The sequence below is a fragment of the Rhopilema esculentum genome, chromosome 6, assembly GCF_057945365.1.
Source record: "Rhopilema esculentum isolate cy_ngs chromosome 6, ASM5794536v1, whole genome shotgun sequence".
Classification (NCBI taxonomy): Eukaryota; Metazoa; Cnidaria; class Scyphozoa; order Rhizostomeae; family Rhizostomatidae; genus Rhopilema; species Rhopilema esculentum.
Genome location: NC_142820.1, coordinates 4,375,607 through 4,402,051, shown reverse-complemented (window position 1 = coordinate 4,402,051; position 26,445 = coordinate 4,375,607). Strand labels below are relative to the sequence as shown.

At 35.0% G+C, this 26,445-nt stretch overlaps 2 protein-coding genes across 3 annotated transcripts in view; one reads left to right on the top strand and one right to left on the bottom strand.

Annotated features, from left to right (window-relative positions):
- Positions 1-5,958, top strand: part of LOC135685955 (integrator complex subunit 13) — a 33,666-nt gene extending 27,708 nt beyond the window's left edge. Inside the window, exons 16-22 of one of the 2 annotated variants that reach the window (XM_089108811.1) lie at positions 1,250-1,335; positions 2,012-2,093; positions 2,626-2,704; positions 3,355-3,397; positions 3,736-3,896; positions 4,687-4,843; positions 5,404-5,958. In XM_089108811.1, coding sequence (XP_088964937.1) covers positions 1,250-1,335; positions 2,012-2,093; positions 2,626-2,704; positions 3,355-3,397; positions 3,736-3,896; positions 4,687-4,843; positions 5,404-5,437 — 642 coding nt within the window. In that variant the 3' untranslated portion in view covers positions 5,438-5,958. Of the gene's footprint in view, positions 1-1,249; positions 1,336-2,011; positions 2,094-2,625; positions 2,705-3,339; positions 3,398-3,735; positions 3,897-4,686; positions 4,844-5,403 lie in introns of both variants that reach the window. The other variant, XM_089108810.1, reaches the window with a different exon arrangement.
- A 385-nt stretch (positions 5,959-6,343) lies between these two features.
- LOC135685954 (cyclin-dependent kinase-like 4) lies at positions 6,344-19,832 on the bottom strand. The gene is made up of 11 exons (XM_065202073.2): positions 18,928-19,832; positions 18,291-18,485; positions 17,145-17,235; positions 16,187-16,277; positions 15,625-15,737; positions 13,232-13,371; positions 11,921-12,184; positions 10,729-11,045; positions 10,003-10,298; positions 8,583-8,698; positions 6,344-8,276 (listed from the first exon to the last, which is right to left on the bottom strand). The coding sequence occupies exons 1-11, from the start codon at positions 19,093-19,095 to the stop codon at positions 8,202-8,204; spliced, it is 1,866 nt and encodes a 621-aa protein (XP_065058145.1). The 5' UTR covers positions 19,096-19,832; the 3' UTR covers positions 6,344-8,201.
- Positions 19,833-26,445: the final 6,613 nt, after the last annotated feature.

Here is a 26,445-nt window from a genome sequence, read left to right as displayed (position 1 = left end):
AAAGGACTTAAATATTAAAACGTATAACATACCACGTTCGATTTGCTCTTCGTCTTGAATTTTCGAAATTTCAACTTCTTGTTCTTCGGGGTCTTCTGTTGTTCTTTCAGTTTCAAAATCATTAACCTTTCGTTTCTTTGGAAAAGTACCGCCTTTTGATTGAAAAAATGTTTTTATTTTTCTCTGCTGCGAGTCCGTTTCAACTATTGCCGTCGTAGGAGCAGTCCTTCCCATTGCAGCCAAATCTTTGTGCTTGGACTTCGTGTGGCGGGCAGCGTAATCATTGTTAAATACGTCATTACATATACTACATCTAACACTGAAACGGGTAACATTTGTTGCCATATCGCTATCGCACAAAAATATTCCGATGTTGTAGGTTGGTTATAGCAAGCAAGATTTGGACGAACTGCACTATCCATAACATAAGATCAAATTTAACAGCATGCGGAAAACACCTGGTACTGAACATCTAAACAACCAATTCAAACTTCTTATAACAGATTATTATTTACCATGAAATTGATGTGTCGATGAGTTGTTTTGGGATGAGCTTCCTGAATTCTGATAACAGTCCTTTTAGAAATTTCTATTTCCGCCAAAACTTAAAAAATTCGCTCCGACAAAAAAAATTCAAGCATAATTTATCTTCCGACGGAGGGGCTAGCCTCCTCCGACGGGGGGGCTGTAGCCCCCCCTGCCCCCCCTCTGGCGCCACCACTGAATGTTATTGCAAATAATTTTTATGTAGTTCAGTCAAAACTGATTTTTGTGTCTTTTGTTCTGCACATAATTAAGTAAAGTAGATATTACCACTCAGTAGGAGAAGGGATTTGAAAATGAATAAACTTTTGCTGTTTCCTCCAGAATTTGTTGAGTATTCTTACAATCTTTTACTATTTGTACTTTCCTACAACTTCTTTTGTTAATGTTCTATCCTTCTATCCACAATGTTTCTGGGGCTGCATTTTCTTGATTTTCTATTTATAGTTATCTATCCCCTCCTATAAAAATTGTAATTAATCCAGAAAAAAATGTTTGTAACTTTAACCGATGATTTTGTTTAAGATCTTATGATTTTAACTCCATTTCACTCCATTGATAGTTGTTGCCGCCTGTGAAATTTTAATGACCAAAACTAATATAATCAAATAGCAATTTGTACATTTGAATGTTAAGTATAATTCCGACGTTTCGAGCATAGCTCTTCATTAAGTATGAAAAATTGCAAACTTGGTTTTTTTACTAGGTTATCTATAAGTTGCAAGCCATGGAAAGCAGAAACGATACGCTTCCGCTACCAATGATAAGCATGCGCGGAAAAGGCTCTAAAAGGTACGGTTTTACCGCCCATTTTACAACGAGGCTGCAAAGCTTTTTTACTGTTTCTTGTGGGTAATTTATACTTTTAACGGCAGAAGGAGGGGTAGAAGAACATTTGATCCTCTATCAGCATTTAGTTTCAAAATGTTAAAAATTGTTTACAAATTAGCTATAATTAGTTTGACTGAAATATCAAAATGACGTGAACAGTACTGTTAGTTTTTTTGACATTTTTTTCTTTTTTACTATAGGCAAAACATTGTAAACTTATTACTCTCGCAAAATTTTCTAGAAAACTTTGTTTAACGCCAAATTTTTCAGAATTTCCTGTATATTGTTCAGTAGCTAAAGTAGAGAATTGGCTTTCACGGTTCATTATTATTTGGTTTGATGAAATTGTCTAGGCCACTGCCGTCGGTCACATACAAATGCTTGTGGGACTGATTAGGGTTTGATAGCTCAAGTCCTTTCAATTTAGCTCTTTTTGATAGAAGCTTGCAATTTGATTGGCAAGACTTGTAGCCAATCAAATTTCTGTGTACTATCAGCAGAAATCAGCTAGATAGGCAGTGAAACCCAGTCAGTTTTTTCTGCTGTGACTTAATGTTTTTAAGTTCAACATTCCGTCAGAAGCTTTTAAGCTTCAGACTTCATATGTACAACCTAGACTATGTTGTGTGGCTTATAGGGAGGAACAATATCGTCAACTGTGGGCTGAGCTAGACCTATTTATACAAGAGGCAGCAAGAACTTCCCCAAACCATACAAAGGTAAATATTGTGTTATATAGTTTTTCTAAATTTCTCATTATAGCGTGTGCAGAAGCAAACGCTGTTGCATTAGTGTTTGAAATAGGTTAGTTGTTGGCAAATGATAGATGTATTTTGTCACGATTTAAACAGACTGTTAAAAAGAAATTTAGGGTTTGTAGGAAAAAGATAACTTTGTCCATGGAACTGCCTGCTTAATTAGCAAGAAAAAAGAGGAACAATTGACGGAAAAATATGTGCAGAAATTGGCAAAATTTCCTCATGGACACTGTACTTTCTAAGAAAGTTAACCACATATTCAAGTATTTTCGTAGCATTGCCTTCGGGGAAGTACGACAACTAAACATAGTGTTTTTAGGACTTAGAATCCCCTTGTCATCTTGACTTTTTCTGTAACTGGGATTGCTTTGTTAATCTGCCATTTTGCTTGTTTCGGTTCAAACAAGTAATTTTACAGGTTTTTGTTTTGTTCAACCTAAAGAAACATACGAATGTTACATTTTTAAAATACTTGTTGGGCCCTTATCTACAGGTTCATGATTGTCTTCGTGGATTGCAAGATAGTGATTCTAACTTTACCTCAAGTAATGGAGCTCAATCTTCTAACAAAGGTAGTCAAATCGTCATTTTTTCTGATTTTTATGTAATCCAAAGTAAATTTACTTCTTCTCTGCTCAAGACATTCCCTACAGTGGTGTGTATAATATCAATATCTTTTCCACCATGTAGATAATAACTCGCAAAAAAGTTTATTGAAAACCTCCCTTAAATAGACCTAGAGTTATACGCGCCTCAACAGTACGTTGATCGTCTTTTTTCACGCAACCTTAGTATGTTTGTTGGTGTAAAATTCTGCTGTTCAATGAAGTTGCAGATTAACAGTATTCCATGCAAGGCTTGGCCACTGATATTGAGAGAATATGAGTGGCTTTCCAATTCATTTGCTATCGACATTCGAAATACCTTAGAATCCAAAAGCGAGAGAATAGCAAAGATAGACAGATTTCTTTGATCTGAGATATTGATTGGTGACAGAGTGACGTACCCATAGTTGTATGCTCAGGTGGGCAATTTAATTTAGGCCAGAGAAATTGACACCATTTACAGTTGATTCCTTTTGATTAGGAAAGATGTAGTTGACTGTGTCGTTCTATTAAGTACCTAAAAAGTATTATACCAAAATCATTAGAGTAGCACTAGCAAGATTGAATTTATATGCATATAGATATCATGTTCACCGTTTTAGATTTGAAATCTTCAGATTCAACCGGCGTACAAGATTTGTCATGGAGAGAACTTGATAAGTAAGTATCATGAATTGTTAGTAGAATAAATCGTTTTCCTTTAATGCTTTTTGTCTTGGCTTTGGAATCAAGATCAAAAGATTTCTTCATGAGATGGACAGAAGCGATTTGGAAGTGAATGGATTCATGAATATCCTTTTACCTGCACATTGAGAAATTGTGAGAAATCTCTTTCGAGGTCTTGAGTTAAAGGTATTATTTCAAAATTTTCCAATTTTTAAATTTCTTATAGTTTTTGCTCTTCGAATTCTTTTATTGCCAACCTTCGTTCTTGGAAGCATTTTGTGATGGTTTACTCACGATAGAAATCTTTCAATCTTTGCTTGTTTCGTTTCAAGGTACTCCCAAATGACAGAACACGAGAAAAGAACCATGAATCAGGTTCCAAGTGATCCAAGAAGAAGACGAAAGAATTCTGAGCCACCAGAAGAAGTCGCTGCTAAAAAAAGAAAACCTAATAATCAGACTGGATTGAAGCCGGGAGGGCTGACCATATCATGTAGGTTTAGCTTTATTATGGCAACGGACTGTTTGAATCTCGTTTAATTTTGTATTTCGCGGACCGTTAAAGTAAGGAAATTCTTGTGGCAACAACAAGGCAGCATTGCAAGGACGTGACATGATAACAACAGCTAGGGCTTGCATGGTGTAATTTTTGTGTGGACGATGCAGAAATGGACCAAAGCGTAAAAATGGTCCATTTTTAATCCTCTTTTCCTCGTGAAAGTAACATTTTTTATAAATAATACAGAGTTTTGGGGGCTTGTAGCTCCCTTCCTTCTGCTATTTTGTTCTATATTTGTTAGCCTCTTCTGGCTGTTAAAAGTTTTCATATTCACTTTTCAGTTGTTCATCATCAGGCACAAAACCCCTCCTTTGATGCCTTTTCTTTGTCAGCCCTTTGCGCGAAATCTTTGTTTTCTTCTTTTTAGAACTACCAGCATGCTTTCAAGTTGTTTGTGCTTCTCTGCTAACAATATGATGCTATTAACAAACCTGAATATCTTCTTGTTGATCCTTTTCTTGAGATTCCTTTTACTGCTCTTGTAAAGATGACTGGTGACACGTTTTCGCCACTGTTGCAAATTACAGAAGCAGGGAGCTGTCACTTCTGCTGGATCTAAATTTTGCTAACCAACGAGGCTACAAGTTTAAAATGCAGTATGCTGTTTAGTAGGTTTTTTAGGCCTTTCTGATCTCTGTATAAATCACTATTCGACTTCTGACTGCCAATGTCATGAACTCAATTAATTTTTTTGTTTATTTATATCAGTATTTGTTGATTTCAGCATCTCTTGGTTCGAAGGGAAATCTTATGACCATATTGACAAATCAGTTGAAATTCTTGGCCAGTCGGCGGCACGAGGAGTTTGAAGGTCGAAAAAATTCAGTGGATGATAAAGCAGAACTTTATCCTGAATTAACAAAAGAAATTAATATATCAAGGTTTGTGGAATTAATCATTTAGAGAACATTTTCAAAAAGGAGTCTCCAAAACTGATTCAGACATCATCTGAATTTGAGCAGGGAGCAAGAATGCATCCGTTATGTTAAATAGGAAAGCTATGAATCATACAAAAGGAAGCAAAATGAAACTCTAGCTAAACTTAAGGAGCCTTGATTCTTGATAATTAGACCCAGAAGCATTGAAAAACTGCAACAAAATAAGTCATGGTCCGAGCAACACAATCAGGGGCATTATATTTTGTACATGCTTGTGTTTTCAGTTGTGTCGTTATTTCTGGAAAGCTGTGACTGTGTTTTTTTTGTCATCGTTAGGAGTGTAAAAAGAAATACGCATTAGAGTATGAGCCATTGAAATAGAACTCGAGACATCGCCTTGAAAGCCAAGATGATAAATTTTAGAGCGAAGCTGTTAGGCCAAGATGATAAATTTTAGAGCGAAGCTGTTAGATGTTATGCTCCCACGGTATTTCTAGCGCTGTCCACCAAATTTTTCGAAGCACAGTGTTTTTGCTTATGTAATATTAAACTTTCTGTTACAGCTTAAATACAGCGTCGGTGAAAGAGTGGGTTTGAATACCACAGCAACATAGAACATTGTGCAGTAATCGGTGAAGGACAGTCTGGCCAAGAAACCATGCCACATCCACATTGTTCGCTTTCTGTATCAACTTGGGTCGCTGCGCCATCGATTATGACTAGGAACCGGATCTGGAACTGTTGTCCAGTATTTCTTATTGGATTCATTAGTGCTAACCAGGTTATGAACAAACATACCTGTTAGCTTCAGAGTTTCTTGACACGAGCTTACTTGCTCTGTTTTGTTCAATGCATAGCAAACGAACACTGCTACATTCTGAATTTCAATATCAGAAAATTCAGCAAAGACGACAAAATAAAACATTTATTTTACTCGCATTAACGTAAAAAAATGCTAGGTCAGAAATACCTTTTTGTGGCTAAACCCTACTTCGGGGATCTTCAAACATAGGACTAGTCCTTCTTGTTCGAAAAGAACCGACTCAGTCGAGAGATATTCGGCTTTTTTAGAACCTTTTTTATTCTAAATGGTAAAAGCATTATTCTATTGCAATAAATCGCCCCTTATGTCTGAGACCTACTGCATAATGTATTGCTTTGATAGTGAATGAAGTATTGACTCGTTATTAGGAACACGTTTCAACTACGTCGGCAACCCAAAGAAGGTTTACATTTCAGCTGTTGAAATATCCCTACGTCAGTTGTTGAGTACATATCTAAAAGCTTGAACAAGGCCTGAAACTTTACCATCAACGATGAATTAGATTATATTCAGGATTAATTATTGCTTTCACTAATTATTGGTCATTATATTACAGTGAGCAGTTACTGAAACTAGGTCCAAGGTTTTACTTTAAAATTAAATTACCAGTCGTTGCACCAAATAACAACAAAAGAAGCGGATATTAAAGTGACAATGAAACCCGTACACCAAAGAAAAACTTTCTTCCTATTTGTGAATATTTCATTTTCAGCAATTATTAAAATACATTATAAACCAAATATTTAAAGGTTTGTGGTTATATAATATTTACACGAGTTATAATTTACATAATGCTAAGTACGAATGAATATACAAAACAGAAACCGAAGCATGAACGACAATGTTTGATGCTTAAAACAAAGTAAGCCATTTGAAATAACATTAAAATAGTTATTAGTAACAAAACTTTATGCTGCAAAAGAAGGATAAATATTGTCAAAATTTTTCGAGCTGAGGTCAACTTCAGTTCAAAATAATTCCACTTCACTCAAACCAAATTTCCTAGAACACCAAATTATATTTTTAATCAAGAAAAGAAACAGCGTAGTTTCTTTCCATTAATTACCTTGAACATTTTTCTTAAATATACACCAAGACAAGCCTAATAGGGAGCACGGAGATGTCATATGCACATGTAACTCTTTAAGTTACCGAAACGTCAACTTCGGATTGCCCTAAAAAAGAATCTACGAGACTCATCTCTTTACGCTCAACAACTAAGATTCCAACAAAAAAATTGCTTTTAAATCTTCAAGCAACATTTTAGTTCTATTTTGGCAAGTATGTGTAGAAAAGTCGACACTCAATCGTCTTTGTACACTTTGTGACAATTATGTATACAAACATTGCGCCTCTTCATGCTTTTATCGATTGTCCATTGGCAGATAAAGTTGGCAACATGAATTCTTCCTGCAAAACTTAATTTAGTTGAAGCACTTTTGAAAATTTATACACGATTCTTCACTTCCTCATATACCGCATTGAAGGACTTTTGAAGCTGGATGGTACCATTTGCTAATAACGGTTGCTTAGCATAAAGTAAGCGTTCCTTTCGTCTTTGGGCTAAAGTTTTTCTCGTCGAGTTCCATTTTTTTCTAACCGTTTCAAAGCTGCCATTACAATGCTTTTCTTACAAAAGATACGACAATCCTACCTTTGCAAAGAGATGTACCTTGGCAATTTCTCGAAAAGAAATGTATGAATTTTTTTCTTTAATGTCTGAACGAGCAAATGAAAATTTCGCCAAACCCGAGGGGTTTTAACTCACTTGATTTTTGCAATAGGCTGTAAACAGTAACTATCCAAGATTGTTAATAGGCAAAAAAACTTTAAGCCTGTTTTCCAAAAATTACTACTGAATCTCATTGTTTCTCATTAATATTTACATCGGTTTTGGGTATGTATAAAATCTTAGTTCACCCTTTGGTCTTTTATTCCTCCTAAAGAGTTTAAGGCTAGGTTTGTTTTCTTGACTAATTTCATTTCATCAGATGTACAACGAAGGAAGAAATTATTCACGCATGAAGGTTTTGCGATAACGAATCTCGGAATTTCGTTTCGGGATCAGACCTTACCTCGAGATTCTGCAGGATTTTGATTAATTTTCTGATGATTCCGCAAAAATTCCTTCCATAAATAATTTCCCTCTTTGAGTTATTATAAACCATCAAGCTAAATGTTCTCTGAAACTCTATCAAGACCCTTTATTTTACAGAATCTTGGTGTTCAATTACACCATAGTCAATAGAATAAACTTTTTTAGTATCAGAGTTTTTCTACTGACTATGATTACACTTGTTCGTTAACGCCAGCTATGACGTAATATAGCTTGGCAAGGTTCTGAACAAGTCCATTTTTACACTATATCCGAACTACGCATGAAAAAATAAAGATTTCTTGAAGATCTTTTTACATACGCATTTGCCGTTATTTAAAGCTCAACTGTAGCTATTGAAACCACTACTTATATTTGTCACAGCAGCAATGGCAGCATCTGTACCATTATAAAGACAGTCAACGTTGTCTTCTATTCTGGGGTTATACTGCAGGAAAATTTCTAACATCTTTTGAGTCTCTGTCACGATGGTTTGTACTTCGTCCGTCAGTTGGTGACTGCAAATTAATAATAATATTCAAGTTCCCGACCAATTTCAAGCCAAGGTTTCTTTCTAACAATGGCTTGATATCAGGCTGGTCAGTAGCGATGCACTTTCTCGACAAAATAATTCATATAAATTGAAAAATTGCGATAGGGGCGTTCCGTCTAGTTCTAACTAGACGCATCACAAATTCAAAATAGTAGAAAAAGGTTCGCCAAAACAAAAAGAATAGTAGAAAATATATTCTTTTAGTAGAAATAATTAAATACTAATTCTATAAAAATGAAATCAAAAGTTGTTAACAATGCACACAACTAACCTCTCTACTATTTATATTAAATCCGCTCTGAAATGGATCTATGTTTGAAATGTGTGGCATTGTAGAAAAATACGTTTTCTTGTTTTGCTTCGAGTACGTCTTTGTATGATGCTTGCCTGAAATGGAATTATTTTACTGCGCGTTAGATATGCATTTAATAAGTGGATTACATCATTACTTTAGCAAATTTCCTTTCGAGCTCCAGCTATTTTTATTGTAGTATCTATGGGATTGGCACTGTAACACAATTGCAAAAGCAAGGTAAATAATTTTTCTTTGCTTTTCCGTTATCTAAAATTTTCATGGTGAATATTTGATTTGACAAGGTAAAGTAATACACTTTTTGCCTCTCTGAGCGATGCTATATAGGCTCTTTACCCCCCCCCCCCCTCCCTTTGAAACTTCCATAACATTGCTACTGTTCATTGATTGTTTTGTAAAATGATTTCTAAACGTTTTACATTGTCTTTTCATTGCACAATCACTGCATTATTAAACAGCAGTGTTGCTATTTTGATCAAAATTGCAAAATCGACAGACTTTGCACCAATCTGTATACTCAAAGGGGAGAGACAGCAGAAAATTACACAACAGCGAATGAGCAAACATGAGTTCCCGCATCGTCTTTTCCCAGAAGCATTGCCCGCGTATGAAATATGGCGGCCACGTGAAAACAATGGTATCCATTTGTAGTATGATAAGACTGGAGTGAAGGGTCCAGTGCGATGCAAGGTTCCAGTGAACGGAGTACGGTGAGCGTTGTTGCACGTCGAAATGATGTCTAAACTAGCTGAAACGATAGGCACGCTTCGAACTGGCAACTTAAGGTGAGTTCTTTATCCACCAATTTACGTTTGGTAATAAAGTTCAGATATAATACTCACTTCAGTGGGATGAGGCCTAAGCTTCAGGCTGAGATGAAAAGCCTACCACAATCGCTGTGCTACTGAATTAAAATTGTGTATGTTTCTGTCCAGGGAAAAGCTTCAAATCTCATAAACGGAACTTGAGATTTTGATAAATACTCATATTGGTAATTCAAATGAAAGTGGCAGCACTTTCAATAAGAACTCGAGCTAAGTGTCTCCGTGCTAGACAGAAATGTGATCTTCAGCATTTCGTTCGGAGACTCGTGTTTTTCAGTGGAGGCATGCAGCGTGGAATTACTACCAGGTTATACTTTCAATCTACGGTAGTTTCTGGGTAATGGAAATGGGAACATAAGCTGAAATGATTTAAAACGATTAAAATTCTGCCAGGCATTTTCTTCAAATTCGAATATTGGCGAATGCGTGAGGTTTTACATACGAGTATTGGCGCATGCGTGAGATATTACATGCGAATACGTGAGGTGTTCATGCGAATATGCGAAGTCGTTAATAAAGATCATCTACGTAGCGAATGAATGAATTGTTCTCACCTTCAGCACCTTTGACACTAGGAAATGTCACACCCGATACGGGTGGTAACTCCACGTCAGTCCGTGAATCGCGTATCAAATAATCTTTAGTCTCTTGTCGCATATTTTTCTTTTTATATTTATCAGAAAAAGTTGATTCGTCTCCCGTGTTTCTACTGTATTTGTCGTGATCGATGGCATTGGTCCGTTGGTCTTGATGGGTCATTCTTTCCGATGTCAGATGGCCGTTGAAATCGGATGCTTGTTTTTTAGTGTGTCCTATACTACTTACTTTTTTTAACTTTGGATCCAATCCCCTGCAAATAGAGGAAGTGATTTAAATATTTTTTTATTTGCGTATATTATAGGGCTCGAATACTTAGTTAAGAAGAAAGCATATTGAAATCTTCGAACAGTTTCAAATATGCTCTGCATATAATATGCCTATATGGAGCCCGATTTTCGTTAAGAAATTTCCAAGTTATAATTAATCAAAGCAGATACCAATTTCTGCGGAACCCTTTCTAACTGAATAACACTTATAAAACCCGTAACTATTTTGAACAAATGACGAATTAAATCGCGAAATTCTGTGACCACAGACCGGAAAAAGTTTAATCCATTATCATATAGCTAAACCATTTTGGAGATAAAGGGTTTAGGTTAGCCAATACATAGCTGGTCAGGGAAAAAATCGATACGAAGACGACTTATCGAACTAAAAAAAAAGATTGTTGTGTTTCATACCTATGTCCTTGTGATGACGCCTGTGGTAAATCTGCACCAGGGGCTGAGATATTCAATCCAAGTGTTGTTCTCGAGCTCATTTTAGTATCCGAACGATTTAATGCCATGCCATCCTCAGTATTCTCCTTGTGATGTTCCGAATCATGAATTGGGGACAACTGAATATTGCCATAGTGCATTGCATTCTTCTGGTGGTGAAAATTTTCACTAGATGTTGAAACATGGGCTATCTTTGCATCGGGGGATGAAGAGGATTTTGATAATGATGGATTGGACGCTTTCATGGATATGTCCCGCTTCTTCTTTAAATCCAATTCCTAAAAAAGATGAGAAAATAAAGGCTGTTATTATAGATAACATCATTTATATCATGCCACTTCATCGTGTGATTTGAAACAAAGTAAATCATTTATCATTCAGTATAATTAAAACAGAGACGTTATACATAAGGCTGACACCAGGATGTTGCAGCTTTAAAATGAAGCCTTCTTAGGTATCACCTCGTGGGATGTATTCTTAAGTTACATGATTTCTTGCTTACACGATTACTGTTAGCGGTCATATGCACGTTAATGTGACATATTGCTGCAGAGGTATTTCTTTTGAATGGTTTTTTGAACTCTTGCCTTCAAATTGACCATCAATATACATTTTATGCTTCCGACTAACGTTACTAGTTCTTACATATTCCCAATATTTTTGAAAAAAGAGGATTTTCCCTAAAAATACTAAAAATGCCCAGCCGATAAGTACCATCGTTTCAATGGTTTTTATTCAACAACATTCCTATCAGTTTTAAACATAAAAATATCTCTAAACCATAATCAGTGGAAGTAAATTTTGCAGAGGAAGTAAATTTTGCGGGGCATTCATTTTGCACAATATTTTAAAATTTGCACAATACCAGCATATCTTTGACAGAAAGGTTGATATAAATAAGAACCCAAAACATATAGACTGTCTGCATACAAGCTTACTACTTGAAAAGTTTAAAAAAGTATCATTTGAAGGTCCTATCACTGCAAGACTAAAACTAAAATAAATAAATACTGAATTGCATTAATGTGGAGCTTTATTTGTACCCGTTAAATACAACACTGTAATTTAAAAACAAGAAATCGATAATTTAGGGTGTAACTATAGTATATAAATTCACAAAATTATACACATACAATATTTCTAAAATAAACACCTTTTTGTTCTTCTTCTCTCTTCTTTCACGCTCGCGTTCTCTCTCTCTTTCCTTTTCCTTTTCTCGTTCTCGTTTCACCTTTTCTTCCGCACTCTCCCGTCTATTTGCAAGCGCTCTTAGCAACGGATTTTCCGCATTGTCCTTTTCCACTCTGTTTTTCAATTCGACTAGAAACTTTTCAGCAAACTGGTCTCTAGTATAAAAATCATGCTTCATCATTTGCTGGCAGGAGGGTCTGTGGTTGCCGTCCAGCTCCAAGGATTTCTACAAAGTATAAAACAAAGATCAACGTGCAAATGTACAAAAAAGCTTAAGTATGTTATCAGATGTTTGCTTTTTTCAAAACCTTTTTAAAAGATAAAACAGTATAAAGATGATAGAGGAAACATAATGATGAAACGGAATGCGATTGCAGTTGTCTAAAGAGCCAGTGATGACGATGATGAAGACACTGAAACATGGCGAAATGATCTCATCCTATCTTTCTGTTGTTTTACGGTTTGTTGTGAAGCTATCAAACTGCTTGCTCATTGGCAAAAGGATGAAGATCATTCTGTTTATCTGGACTCTTCCAGAAATTTAAATTATAAAAAATCTATGAGCTTCAATCACACCTTTTACATTTTTACTTAAAAACCTTCATGCTTTTCTGAAGAAGAAAATATTTCCAGTAATAAAATGCTAAAGAAATTTTAAGATAATCCCTAACGTCCACAAAAGGGCAGTAGCCAGTTTCAGTAAGAGGGCTATAGATTGGTTCATATAATTTCAATGCGATTGTCTGAAAAAGTCTATGAGAAGAAGGCATATTTTGATTCAGAACACATTTAAGTGACCTGGTTCTGACACGACGAAAATTCCAAAAAATTAGAAAACACACTTAAAAAAGAAATTGAGTGACTGATATCTATCTGACTTTTCTACACGTCAGAATGTATCACTTAAATGAATTTTCTGTTGAAATATGGTAGTTGGAAAAGTTATATCTTTCTGTTATCTCTTTTTCGTGTCAGCAAAGGTAATTTTTGTTCACCCAATCAGAGATGCTGTTTACATTTTGGCAACTCAGGCTATCTGACCGTCATTTGAGCAATGCTTCGCCTCGTGACCGTGCAAGCAGTCCAAGCAATGGAAATCAAAGTTGTTATAAACTTTCGTTCTTTTAAAGAGGTTGCATGTTGAATTTCACTCAAAGATTTGTACAAATGGATCTCCGGGGGAACAAGGAGCCTCTTCATTCGTCTATCTACTAGATAAATAGCAACATTCTATGATTTGATTTTAATTATAATCTTCTAGTTGGAAACCTACTTTGATAATGTTCATTGCATCATGAAGTATCCTTGGGTACTTCTTTTCTAATGGCTCCGTTTCTTTCACTTCTGGTACTCTCATGCCCATGAATAAAGGATTGCGACTAAATATTTCCTGGTGCCTTGGGGTCAGATTACCTGAAAAAAGACATTAGTGGAATGCAATCAGATTGCAATGGTAGTCGATGCATATTGATTTCATTTAAATATCACGCTTTTTGGTGTAAATAACCAGACGGTTCTCAATTGCTTCTCCGTGTTTCACGCTAAATGCGATGATTAATCGCAACTGTCAACAGCAAAAGCAGTTACCTGTTGATCGCACTAAGTGTGAAACTCGGAGTTGTACTTCAGAAGTTTCCTATTCTATACACCAAAAATCGTGTACAGCTCTGCCGATATGGCATTGAGCACTTTATGACAGACCGGTAAACAGTAACTTTCGTTAAAATATCACATATGTTTTTCAAATATGACAGACCTTACTTTTCAAAGCACCAACCCAGCAATTAATCCAAAGTAATACATTAGCTAATTATAATTGACAAAAAACTATACTTCTTAACATGATAAGAAGCAATAAAACTTTACTCTTAAGCTTTATAACCATAATCAATAGGCAACTAAATAAATAATAAGTCTACAAAAAAAGTTGCTTTTCTATACGAATTATCCTTAATTAAATAATGTGCCAATATTTGATAAGTAAATCCATAGTAAGTTTGGGTGCGATGGGAAGAAGAAAGGTGCGGTGCTGTGTGGAGGAGTGATGCAATGCGGAAAGGAAGTGATGCGTTCAGAGAAGGAGTAAGATAGGTTCGTCTGGTACTCTTTCAGCAACACTACCGTTCCCAGGTTAGATTGCGTCGATGCGCGAAAACACCGTTACGATAAAACAAAATCAATTTTATTTATTTGGGATAAACCAAGGCCGCTTCTCAATATAATAAGACTAATGCGGTGTGGCCTTACTTGTCGGAACTAAAAAAGTTATTTCTGAAAGGTTTTTTAAAACTGTTCAATGACCAGTTTTTTAAACTCTTTAAGTACAGCAATCTCTCACAGGTGGCTGCAAATTGGGTTGTTTACTTCCTAAGATGCCGACAGTAATAAGATGGCCACACGTGCTCAATGGTTGTCAATAAGTGAGTAAGAAGCGACTCCGATTGAAAAATTAGGGATATGAATGAGCTGGCGAGAGATCTGAAGCCAAGATTGCAAGCAGTCTGTAACTAAAGCTAATCAAAGATTTGTGTCACATGGTGTCATAGTCAGTACAAGCGAGAGTATATGGAAAGAAAGGGGTCGATTTTTTAAGACAAAACACGTTACTGAGAAATTAAAATGCCTTCCCATCACATTTGCATCGGTCGAGCATGTGCTTATTAGAATGACAAAGTATTGTGAACCACCATATTTAATTTCAGTCAAAGCAGCCAAAGTAGCTCGGTCAAAATAACTGTCTATTCTTCAGTTTTTGAAAAGCTTTAACCATCTGCATCCTGCCTTACCCTGACAGCAAATCAATTTTAAAAAGCTAGATTATGCTGCTCTGCGCATTAGTTATCTGTCTAGCAAAATATTTACATGGTTTGAATTTATGATTTGACCGCAACAGTTGATTCAGCTAAAATTTTCGAAAATGCCTTTACAGGGCGGAATGCAAAAGGAACTTTTAACTAATCAGTGTCTATTATGATGATAAACAGCCTCATTTTGCGCTTTCTGGTTAGTTAAACAACATCCAAAGTTAGGCAGGAGACAGGAACTGGATTGCAAATTGAAAATTTTAATTTGGCTTTATTAATTGGTTTTGATTTGACTTGATTTGGTTTTACTTAATTTTAATCTATTTCATTTGATCTCGTCTTGTCATTTGATTTGAATTATATTGCACAACCCATTCTTGTTGTTCATGAAAGGGCCTGTGTCTGCCAGATGAACAGTTAGTATTTGAACTGCATCCTGTTAATGTCCTGATCTGAGACAGCGCATTTAAAGTTTTTAATAAACTTACACATTTTCTTGCTGGCTAAAATGTCGAAAAGAAACACATTCGAAATTTTCTGAATATCATGGAATTGTAAAGATCGGATTTTTACAGGCAATACTTGATAAGCAGGGTAAAGACTTAATCTAGATGATGCCAGGTCGATTCCACGTCACATCAGATTTTTACACTGAAACAATGCTGGTGGTACAGGAAAAGTCTCTTCATGGGAGATCAATCACTGTCATTTGGGCTTACTTTTTTGCTGCAAGGTAGTCCTTTGCAAATTATTTTTGATGTTAAAGAAAAAGCCATGCTCTCCAACTTTATTATCCCAAAAACCTGACGCAATATGAGTGTAACATTTGGACAAATTTATGCAAGAAACAAAGAATGCATACCTAGGCACTTTGTTATGTGAAAAAGTTGATCAATGTCTGAATCTCCGGGAAAAAGTGGTTCACCAGTCAGCATCTCTGACAGCAGGCACCCAACTGCCCAAATATCAACAGCTCTGTAATAAAAGAAGCGATTCACGTACCTGGCAATAAGAAAGGGCTTAAGCAACAGAAGAAAAAAGGACCTCACCTTACAACAAGCTTCATAATATCTAAATTTATTCTTCCTTCATTGAAATTCAACATACAGCTTGCTCTAAACATTACTTGACTTAAGTAGATCTTAATAAAAACTACATTCTGGGACTGGAGAAGCAGAGGGACGGCTGGGTGGCTGGATAGCTGGATAGCTGGGTAGCTGGGTGGTTGGGTAGCTGGGTGGCTCAATCTCCTTCCCCAATAATTTTTAAAACTTTTTTTAAAACAAAAATAAGATAATATTTAGCTTGTCAATCCATTAAGCAGTTCCTGACTGAAGCTACTTCTTAGATTTGGTTTCCACTGATTCAAAAATTTCAACAGGCATTAACAACAAGCATTAAAATATAACTAAACAGATGCATACTTTCCATAATTAGTGTCTCCAACAAGTAGTTCAGGTGCTCTGTACCATCTGGTTGCGACATAGTCGGTATAGACTTCACCAGGTCCAATGGCTTGAAGGCAAAGAAAGATAAATCATGAATTATATACCATTAAGTGCATAGCTTATACAGTTGTGGTAGGGTGCAACTGTTCCTATATTTCAATTAATACTCAGTAGCATCATTGTTAGATCAGAGATAATTGCTAGATATGTCATTAAACAAAATAGCAAGGAAATAGCTTTTAAATTAAACACTTTTGATCTGCCAACAGCAGTTTCAGCAGAACAGTTTCGGCAGAGCAGTTTGGGCAGAGCAGTTTGGGCAGAGCAGTTTGGGCAGAGCAGTTTGGGCAGAGCAGTTTGGGCAGAGCAGTTTGGGCAGAGCAGTTTGGGCAGAGCAGTTTGGGCAGAGCAGTTTGGGCAGAGCAGTTTGGGCAGAGCAGTTTGATTTTCTATGAGTATATTTTAGCTTTTTTTTGAGAGTAGCCACTGAAGCTTTTACTAGTTAATTGTTACCAAATTTGAGAATAAATGAATGAGCCTCCTGCTTTGTTTTCAAACACCTAATATTCTATCACCTGTTCTGCTTTACATGGCTTTCCTTGGTTTCTATGTGGTTGTATTAAATTTGCAATGATTGATAATGGATTTGATAAGAATTGAATGTCTCAACCTTGCTAAATGAGATCAACTTAAAGGAGGATTATGTTTTTATGAATGCAAGTTATCACGTTTCTACAAAAATGAATATTTAAAAGGAAATCACAAATCATCGTAAATGGTTATAAATAAGGGTTATCAAATGAAAACAATTTGCTATGATTATAGGAAAGCAGCAAATGAAAAGTATTTTGTTAGAATTACTTTAGATGCATGACAGTAAAAGAAAAAGAAGCAAACATGATATCTAGAATTCCAAAATATAACAGTGTGTTACCTAAAGGTCTTGCAAAGCCAAAATCACATAGTTTTACGATTCCGGATTTTGATACTAGAATGTTTTCTGGTTTCACATCTCTATGAATAATCTAGAAAAATAAATACATATTCTTTTTTTAGCAACACTCTTAAGAGGACTCTTTTTTGTTTTCAAAGGATGTAAAAATTCATAAGATAAGCAATTTAAAGTGATTTCCATTGATTGAAGGCAATTGGTTTCTAAACAATATCATACAATAAATTGCAAAATTACAAGATATCATATATCATCAAATGTTACAGGGGGAACAATCTACCAAAAATTGAAAAGATAGGTTGATCCATTGGTATGGTCAAGAAGAAACCCATATGAGTAATGCTGTAAAAGTTTTGAATTTCTTAATAAACATTTTGAAAACCATTGTCTGCACCTGTGACCACAATCATGACAAATGGAAAGTTGGTATCAAAAGTTAAGTAAATTATCTCATAGGTGGTTAGAAATCAATTCTACATTCTTAGTGTGTCCCAACAAATTGTTTCTTCTACCTACATCATCGGCTGTGTTTAGATAGGAATCATCAAGCACCTATCAATTTTTGTTTTGTTTATGTATATAAGGGAATAGTATAACTGTACATACATGGGAATTTAGCAAATGATTTACCTGTATGCATGTCTATCATGTCAAATTTCCTGATTAACAATACAATTAATGCAAGTACTCCCTATCTTTCCTTCCCTCCCCTGAACTTGACAATTTTTTGAAAAAAATCTAAAAAAAACTAATCCATATTAAGACCTATGTTTATTATTTTTTAAGTTTGTCTAGCAAGTGTATACAATGTAGCTCTCTGCAGCACAAGGAAGTGCATCAAGAACGAAAAGAGAGTAAACATTATTGAGCATTGAATATCTTAGCATATGGTGATGTTATAATTTTTTTCTTATCAATTTTACGAAACCGGTATCTTTTCATATTCCTTCTGTTTCTAATAAAGGAACTTTAAGCGTCACAAACCTTGTTTTCTATATCATCCATAATTCTGAGTAACTTGGAATAGTAACATTATCTTCATCAAATGAAATCTTATAAAGGTACACCTATCAAACCACTTGAAATATGATATTTTGGCTAAAACGTCTCTTTCACATAATCACTTACATTGTGTGTATGACAGAAATCTAATCCTCTGAGAACTTGATAAGATATTTTCTTAACTGCTGTTTCATCTAGCCCATTTGGAGCTTTGTCAAGATCATCTAAAACTGTCCTATCAACATATTCAAAAACTAGGAACAAGCGTTTCTTTCGTCGAAAAACTTCCAATAGGTTGACCAAATTTGAATGATGAAGTTGCTAAAAAAAGAGAGTATATGATTACATTTCTGCAGTCAAGTTTTACTGTGAAAGTCAAAGAATTTTAGTTATAAATACTGTGCCCTTAACTACGCAGTACTTACTATTAATAGGTGGTTTAGGCTTGAATGTTCTCCACAGATTTCCAGCGAAGTGTTTCTATAGACTCATTTTGGCTTGTTTGCAGCATAGTGTTTTCAAAGAAGAGGTTTTTTGTGATATTTCATGGTGTCACTGCATTTTTATAAAATTGCTTAGGCATCAATCAAACTAACTGTTGGTATACATGAGAACTAGATGATGTCTTTTCCAATTTTTCTTCCCAAATAATTCAACAGGAACATTTTCTTAAATATTTGATTGCAAAGGGATTTTTAGTATTTTAGTGACCAGATCAAACAGAAACTCATAGAGGCGAGGAATATTTTAGTTATAGTATTACCTTTAGCATACGTATCTCCCTCATTGCTATCTTCTTAACCATCTTGTCATCTTCAGATTCTATGAATTTCTTTATAGCAACGAGCTGGTTTGTTTCTTTGTGCCTGCATTTCATAACCATACCATAGGAACCCTCACCAACAAGTCCTAAATTTTCATATCTTTCCATAACTACGAATTCTATTTTTAAAACCTCCTCACAAATTATTGATGCAGCGCATTTCTCCAGCCAGTGGAATTTTAAAACACTTCAACAGCGCGTTCTTCAACAATAACAATAGCGTCCTTGTTAAGATGGGAGTCTTGTAAATATTTGGGCTCCTAAGTAAACTCTTGTCATGTTGCTGATTTGCTGCAATTGTCCAATAAATCCGAGCAAATCTGATATACCTACTTTAACACGGTCTTTTTTGCAAACACGTACCCCAAGAAAACTGGGTGAAAGATGTTAAGTGTATTTCGTTACAGTTTTTATTCGCAGTGCAGCTGAGATTAGGCTTGCACATCAACTTTATCCTTGTCAAATGTAACTGATTGAGCTTTCTATTACCACGAATCTGCCAGATTAGTGTAATACTTCGACCATCTATCACCAGTGAAATCACAGTTAATCCAACCAAATACACATTTACATAATTTCGTTTCAAAATAAACCCTGATTAACCAAAAAGTGAGCTTTATGGTTGAACGCCTTTATGTTGTCCACAATTGAAGACCGCCATTGACTACCAAACGATGCCGGATGGATAAAGATCAAGTGAAATCCTCTAACAGAAATGCCAGTATGGAATCGCTATATGTAATCCTGTAGGATTTATGCATATGCATCAAAGTGTACTTTATCCTTCATCTTGTTACTATTAAAATGGGATACAGTGAACACTCTTAAGCGTGACGAGTCATGTCATATTTCTGCAGTAGCTTTTGGAATTCCAAAAATGCCCCTACCATGGAAATGGTTCCTTCTTTTTGTATGTGGATTAACGTTCGCTTCATAATAATTAATGTGATTGCAAAACATAATAGGAAGAAAGAGAAAGGGCCCTTGAAAGTTGGCTTTATATATATAACAGATTTTGCCAAGAATCAGAGAAAATTTGAAGAAGAAAATTTTGAAGCAAGGATGTACATTTTTCGCATATTAAATAAAACACTTAAGAAACTTTTACAATATACTGAACCTTTATTGCTTCGTTTCATTAATATGTTTAGATAATGATGAGCATAATGATATGATAAATGATATGCAGAACAGAATTTTAGTGAAAAGATGCTAACAATAATTTTATCTTCTCTGAGCGTATGTTGATGTTAGTTTTTGAGGATGCAGTACCTATTCTTTATTGATAAAAGGTAAGGGGCACACGAAATTTTAATTTCAATTTATATTTATTATACCAACTCATTTCTGAGGATATATCCTTGGTTTGTATGACATTTTAGTTCTTCCCTTTCGAAAGACTCGGCCCATACCTCACATAGTCATAGCGACAATCTCCTGTTTAGTGTTGTCAATGACAACTATCCACTAGATTGCTTGAATCTTTGTTTTTGTAAGTTTATCATTTTCATAGCGACAAGAGAAATGACTTATTGTGAGGTAGTCCTTCAATGGCCCACAAAACAGAATAAATTTAGAACGAAATGATTGAAACGTGTTTTCAGGCCGTTCGGGGACACGAAAGTAGTTCAGGTTAGAGTAAATGCATTGTTTGAAACAGTCTAACATTTCATTGCAAACAGTTTATCATTGACGTAGAGGCCGAGGTCACAGGGGCAGGGCTTTAGGAAGCAGCTGAATTTTTTTGGGGGGGAGGGGGCATGACACACTTTTAGGGTCCTTTTTTACTAGTAGGGTACTTGATAAATATGCGATACACAGCTGGAAAAGATAATTTTCAAAACTGCGATCATTCAAAGGGAAATGCTTTACCTGGAAGGACAGTTAACCTGCAGTCTACACATTAAGTGCTTATTTTTTTACTTTGTACTTAACACACTTTAATTGAAAGATAAAACTAAATGGACACCTTTTTGTTAACTGCAATACCTTGAATGAGCGCGTGTCCCCAGTGCCCCCCAGTGCCCCCCAGTGCCCCCAATGCCCCCAGTGCCCCACTGCCCCCACTGCCCCCGGTTTCTACGTTTCTGCACAGAGGCCTATTTTAAGAAATTTTTAATACTGCACATTTATAACTACATTTTTTATAGGAAATTTTGTTGTTGCAATTTTTGGAAATTTCTAGTCATTTCGTTTTGTTTTAAGTTTTGATAAGAGAGGTTTTCCGATGGTCATACGAGATTTGCATTACATAACCTCTATATCGAACTGACGGGGAAAATTCACATTTTGTGAACAAAGCGAGAATCTGGGATAGCAGCAATTAGACATTTTCACAAATCCCAAAATTCAATACTGCACATTTTCGAAATCAATACTGCACATTTTTAAATTAATACTGCACAAAGTGTGTAATACTGCACACTAAAATAGGCCCTGCCATTTTGCTTTTTACTGCTTCTCAGGGCTCATTGCCTGATCTTTTACTACTTGTACATACAGATTATTATCAGAGATTATTATTAGCGAATGTGAGAACGGACGAAAAGAAGCAAATGGTGGAATTTGTAAAAATGGTATAGACAGAGAAAACTCTGAAGAATGTATGACAAAACTCGTTGAAATTTGAATAAGATTCTGTTTGGAAGATTTTAAGATTCTTATTAGGATTATCATTAAAATTAGGTTTAAGAACTCGGAATCACATAATGGTGAGGTCTAAAACCATAGAAATAGTCTAAAACCTGCTATTTGTGACATAATTTCTGTGCAGCTCAAACTCTCTAGAGATTGTTAAAATTTTCGGATATAGAAATGCCTGATTTATACAATATTTTCAAAAATCCTTGATATTGCTTCAGTTTTATGGCCTTTAATAAGGCCATTTATCCATGTAATCGCAACTTGCACATTACGTAAGGAAAAAAATTGTAAACTAATTAGATCTTTAAAAAAACTCACATAGATCTTTTAACGGACACATCTTTGATAGGCAACATCACTATTCTTTCAGAGTTTGGCAAGGGAGTAGGGCAAGATTCCTTGAACTTAGCCGTCTCATGTCTCCAACGAATCTTGAAAGAAGATACTTAAATGAAATGAAAAATATAAGGTCGTTTTTCGGAAATTTGATGAAATAAAGTATTTATATATCTCCAGATTATTTCCTTAAAAGGTCGAAATAGAAAGACTTGTTTCCGAATGGGGTCGACTAAATTGGTATTAATACGAAAAGTGCGAATAACAGAAGTTCTTGAAAGTCAGCAAGGGTTTGTTATAAGAATTTTTGAAGGACGTGAAAAGTTAGTTCGAACAAGAAAAGAGAACTTCGTATCTCTTTAGAGTCGCAAAGAAAACTTCGTATACTGGCGTCATTGGTAAAATGTAGGCTTCTTGAACGATAAAGATTTACGGTGAAATAAGATGGAGGTTTAAATTGCTTGATAAATAGGCTCCAGAGAAACGAACTTATCATGAATTTTTAAAACTCTATAGAGGTCAGACAGAGATTTAGAGTCACTCTCTTTCAATATTAATTGCTCTGTGGTAGAGATTGTAATAAAACCGAATGTCTATGTTTTTTGCTTGATATTCATTATCTCCGGAATCTGCAATCGATTTTATTTGCACAAAAGCCTTTAAAAATAAGTAAAGAGCATTTGCCGAAACAGTCATATGAAATTCGTCGCAAAATTATAGAGCCTTGCACTCGTTACTGCTGTTGTATTTAGAGAAACCGTGATTAGTTCAAGAGCCAAATTCGTTGCCAAAGTAGAGCTGCTATAATACCGGGATTTTTATGTTTCGCATAATGTTTTCATGTCATATATTATTAGAATCATAAAATTCATATAGATATTTAAATTCAAAAAGTAATTATCATCCGCTCAGAAAACACTGACTATTAATTTTTAAACTAAGCTCAGTGTTTTGCACAAGGGTGACTCTTTCTGTGAGTTAAAGCTAGACTTCTAGCAAGTTTTCTACCTACTTGTTGTAAATAAATTATATTGTTTTCTTATGTCGTCAAAAATTTCTTTATTTACCAACGTTGTTTTACCATTATTTTAATTACTTTAACCATCTATTCTCCATAAGTTTGGATATGTTTTTCATACTTATTGATATAATGAGGTCAAAATCTACTGAATTTCCCTAAAAACTCTTGAAGGCTCTATGTCTCAACGCATTTCGCTAGTCATTCAAATTTCCCATTTCCTATACAAATGGCCAATCGGCAAATAGAGTACCGAAGTGTGACTCCAAAAATCTATTTTTAGAATTTCTAAATTTTGACCACATAATCTAAAAGAGTGGCATAAGAAACCTCTTAATCTGCAAAATCAGGTAGATATGTTCAAAATTTGGTGCGATATGGCCAGTGAAAGAGTTCTCTGGCCCAGGCACTGCGCAGCCTTTGGGTCAGCAGGAGCTATAGCCTCTCCACATTTTTGCAATAATACGTTAAAAAACTTTTTGGTAAGTTTACTCTAACATGGTCCAACGCAACATTGAATAGTATACTCCTAAGAAGTACCAGTTTTTCTTGACTGGGAACCCTTTTTGATCATTTTCTAGGTGTTTTTCTTAATGTTTTATTATCCCCAATCTAATTTTATCTATTTTTATAACTATTGACATCTTCCCTGAACCCGATTGTTTATAAAACTCCAGTAGAAATAAGCCAATATTTTCTAAAAGGGGCGTTTTCAGGCGTTATAGAGGGCGTAGCCTCAAAAAAATTTCGGTCACGCCCTTTTCATCCCTCCCATATTTAGACTGGTGCGCGGTCCCTGCTCTGGCCTGGTTCAAAAAATTACATTGCAGAGGTTTAATGGGAAAAGCCTGTGCTTATGTCGCCTCGCCATATCTCAGCCAATTTGTAACACATTTAACTTATTTCGCATATTTAGAGTTATTTCATAATGCTTTTTTGGGATACAGGGTCAAAATTGAAAAATTCTAAGAATATATTCTTGTGACATCATAACCTCGGTACTCTATAAAGGCTAATGTGCAATGTTTTCTCAATTATAAGCCCGCTACAGAGCCTATTCTTAACTCTGAGCCAATGACTGGCAGGACATAGTGTCTTCAAAAATGACGCAAAATTATTTCCATTGGAACAAAAAATTGCAAAAGACTAGAAGATTTTTCAATCTCCTATTTCCCCATTGTTTGTTTTGCAACAAAAACTTGAATAAATTAGACGCTCTAGAAAGTTCTCTGCTAATCGGATTAGAGGCTGCCATACTTCACCGTAATCCTTTAGAATATTTCAGGTTTTGAAATGGCCATATCTTAGCAAATTTCAGGCAGATTAACTGAATTTTCATATTCTATACATTTCAATGAGATGGTAAAACCAAGATTTCAAAATTGATTTTTTAGTTGATGTTGCTAGTTAGTAATCTGGAGCATCATTCCTTGAAAGATTCTTTCAAAATGCTAGCCTTGGTAAAAGTTGGTAAAAGTAACTCAATGTTCTTGACCTTTACTTTTTGCCATGACTCTATTTTCATTGCTACACATGGGCTCCGACACATGTTGAAAAGTCGAGCGGTGCAAAGAAAAGTTTAACACCCATGACAAAAGATTTTGAAAAAAGCTCTATTGTTTTGCAAAAAAGTGGGAAACCATGGCTATGGTGTCACACAAGTCACCAACAAAAACTCAATTTTATCATCGACATAAAATCAAAAATATCTTCATTGGCTCAAACAGGTATTTGCAATTCAACATATACGTTCAAATGCATTAAACCTTCAGTGTCATATATCATATATATCAAGAACAGACAAACTTGACTTTTTTACGTGAAAACGTTAGCCCGCTAGACTGAGTGATATCCAACAGAATCAAAGCAATATCTTTATCAGTTGCTAGCAAGTAAGCCTAGCTAGCAGCCAGTTGCACAAATAAAGCAAATGACAGAATCGCAATGCAAAATATATTACAAATAGAGACTACCTACTGAACACAAATACCTAGTGACTTTGATGATCAAGGAGCACAACAACAAAATTGAGAAAATATCTTTTAAGAGTCATTCAGGTATTCTAAAGAAAAGATTAATAAATAAACATTCAAGCACAAGCATTGTGATGATTTGATTCAAGCTTGTCTGTACACAGGCATATTCACCAAGTAATTTCTGTGTTTAACAACACATATTTCGATGACATATCCAGTCAATCTAGGACGGAACCTCACATCTTTGATCTAGCAACAGGAACTGTCACTCAGCAACACTGAGTTTTAAAAATCAGTATGTTTACAATTCTTAACTGAAAAGAAGCCTTGTTTTTGCAGGTGTATAGACATATATCTTGATTGCCTTGTTACGTTTGTTGACATTTTCAACCACTAAAACTAGAAAATTTAAAAGTGAAATGAAATTTTTTTATCAAGAATCTGTTTCTATAGTTTCCTTTTTATAGTTCCTTACCTGTCTTTATAGTTAAATTAAAAAGAATGTTTGCCACTTAAACTATGCAAAATAATTGCCATTTTCTTTATAACCAAGCATAAGACAGGAAGGATATAGACGCTCAATAGAGAATGCTGAGGATTTTTCTGAACCAAGTATCCCATTTGTCAAACAGCTCATATTTGATTGTAAAAGGTTTTTTTACCTCAGCCTTCTTCCTGTGCCGTAATTTGGTGAAATTTATTTGAAAAAAGTATAATTCTGTACTATTTTATAATATCAATTTGTTCTTTCGCTACACATGATATCAAATAATGGATAAACCTTCCACTAATTACTTCCTATCATCTATAATCTATCTTGTGTTAAAAAGTGATAACTGATCACAACAGAAGTGTATACAATTGTTCAGCTGCTGTTGGGAAAGCGGATGGGTTGGTATTTGGCAAACATTGTTAGTGGAATGACTGTTAGACTACTTTGTCTATGTTCTTAGCCATAATGTCTTAAAAGAAATGTCATTTGTTCTTTATGCGCAGGTTTGTGCAATTATGGAACAAAGATTCGTTATAAAATAAGATAACATAGAAGAAGATTACATAGAATAAGTTTACATTGCACACACAAGTAGTTTTCAAGTAAGCACTTCGACCGGCACAGTTTTGAGCAAAAGAGCTACGATGCCTAACAAATGTATCAGACTAGAATACTTCATAGGTAATCGAATGGCGAAAAATTAGATTATTTTCTTTTCCCGAAAATGAATTCCAAAGAAATTTAATTTTTACGTATTTTCTGTCCTCTATTTCCATTAGTATACATACTTTTGAAATTATTATCCATGCCTGTATTTTTTGCTGCCAGCAAAATAGCTGCAATGAAACTTTGTCATGAAATGCAAATTAATTGAAAAATTAACTTAACTGAAGCAAAAATGCCAAACTTATAAAAAATTTTTATAGACCATTTGTTTTAAAAGATGTAGAACATGCTGCATCGAATGCAAGAACTCTTTGAGCTAATTCGAT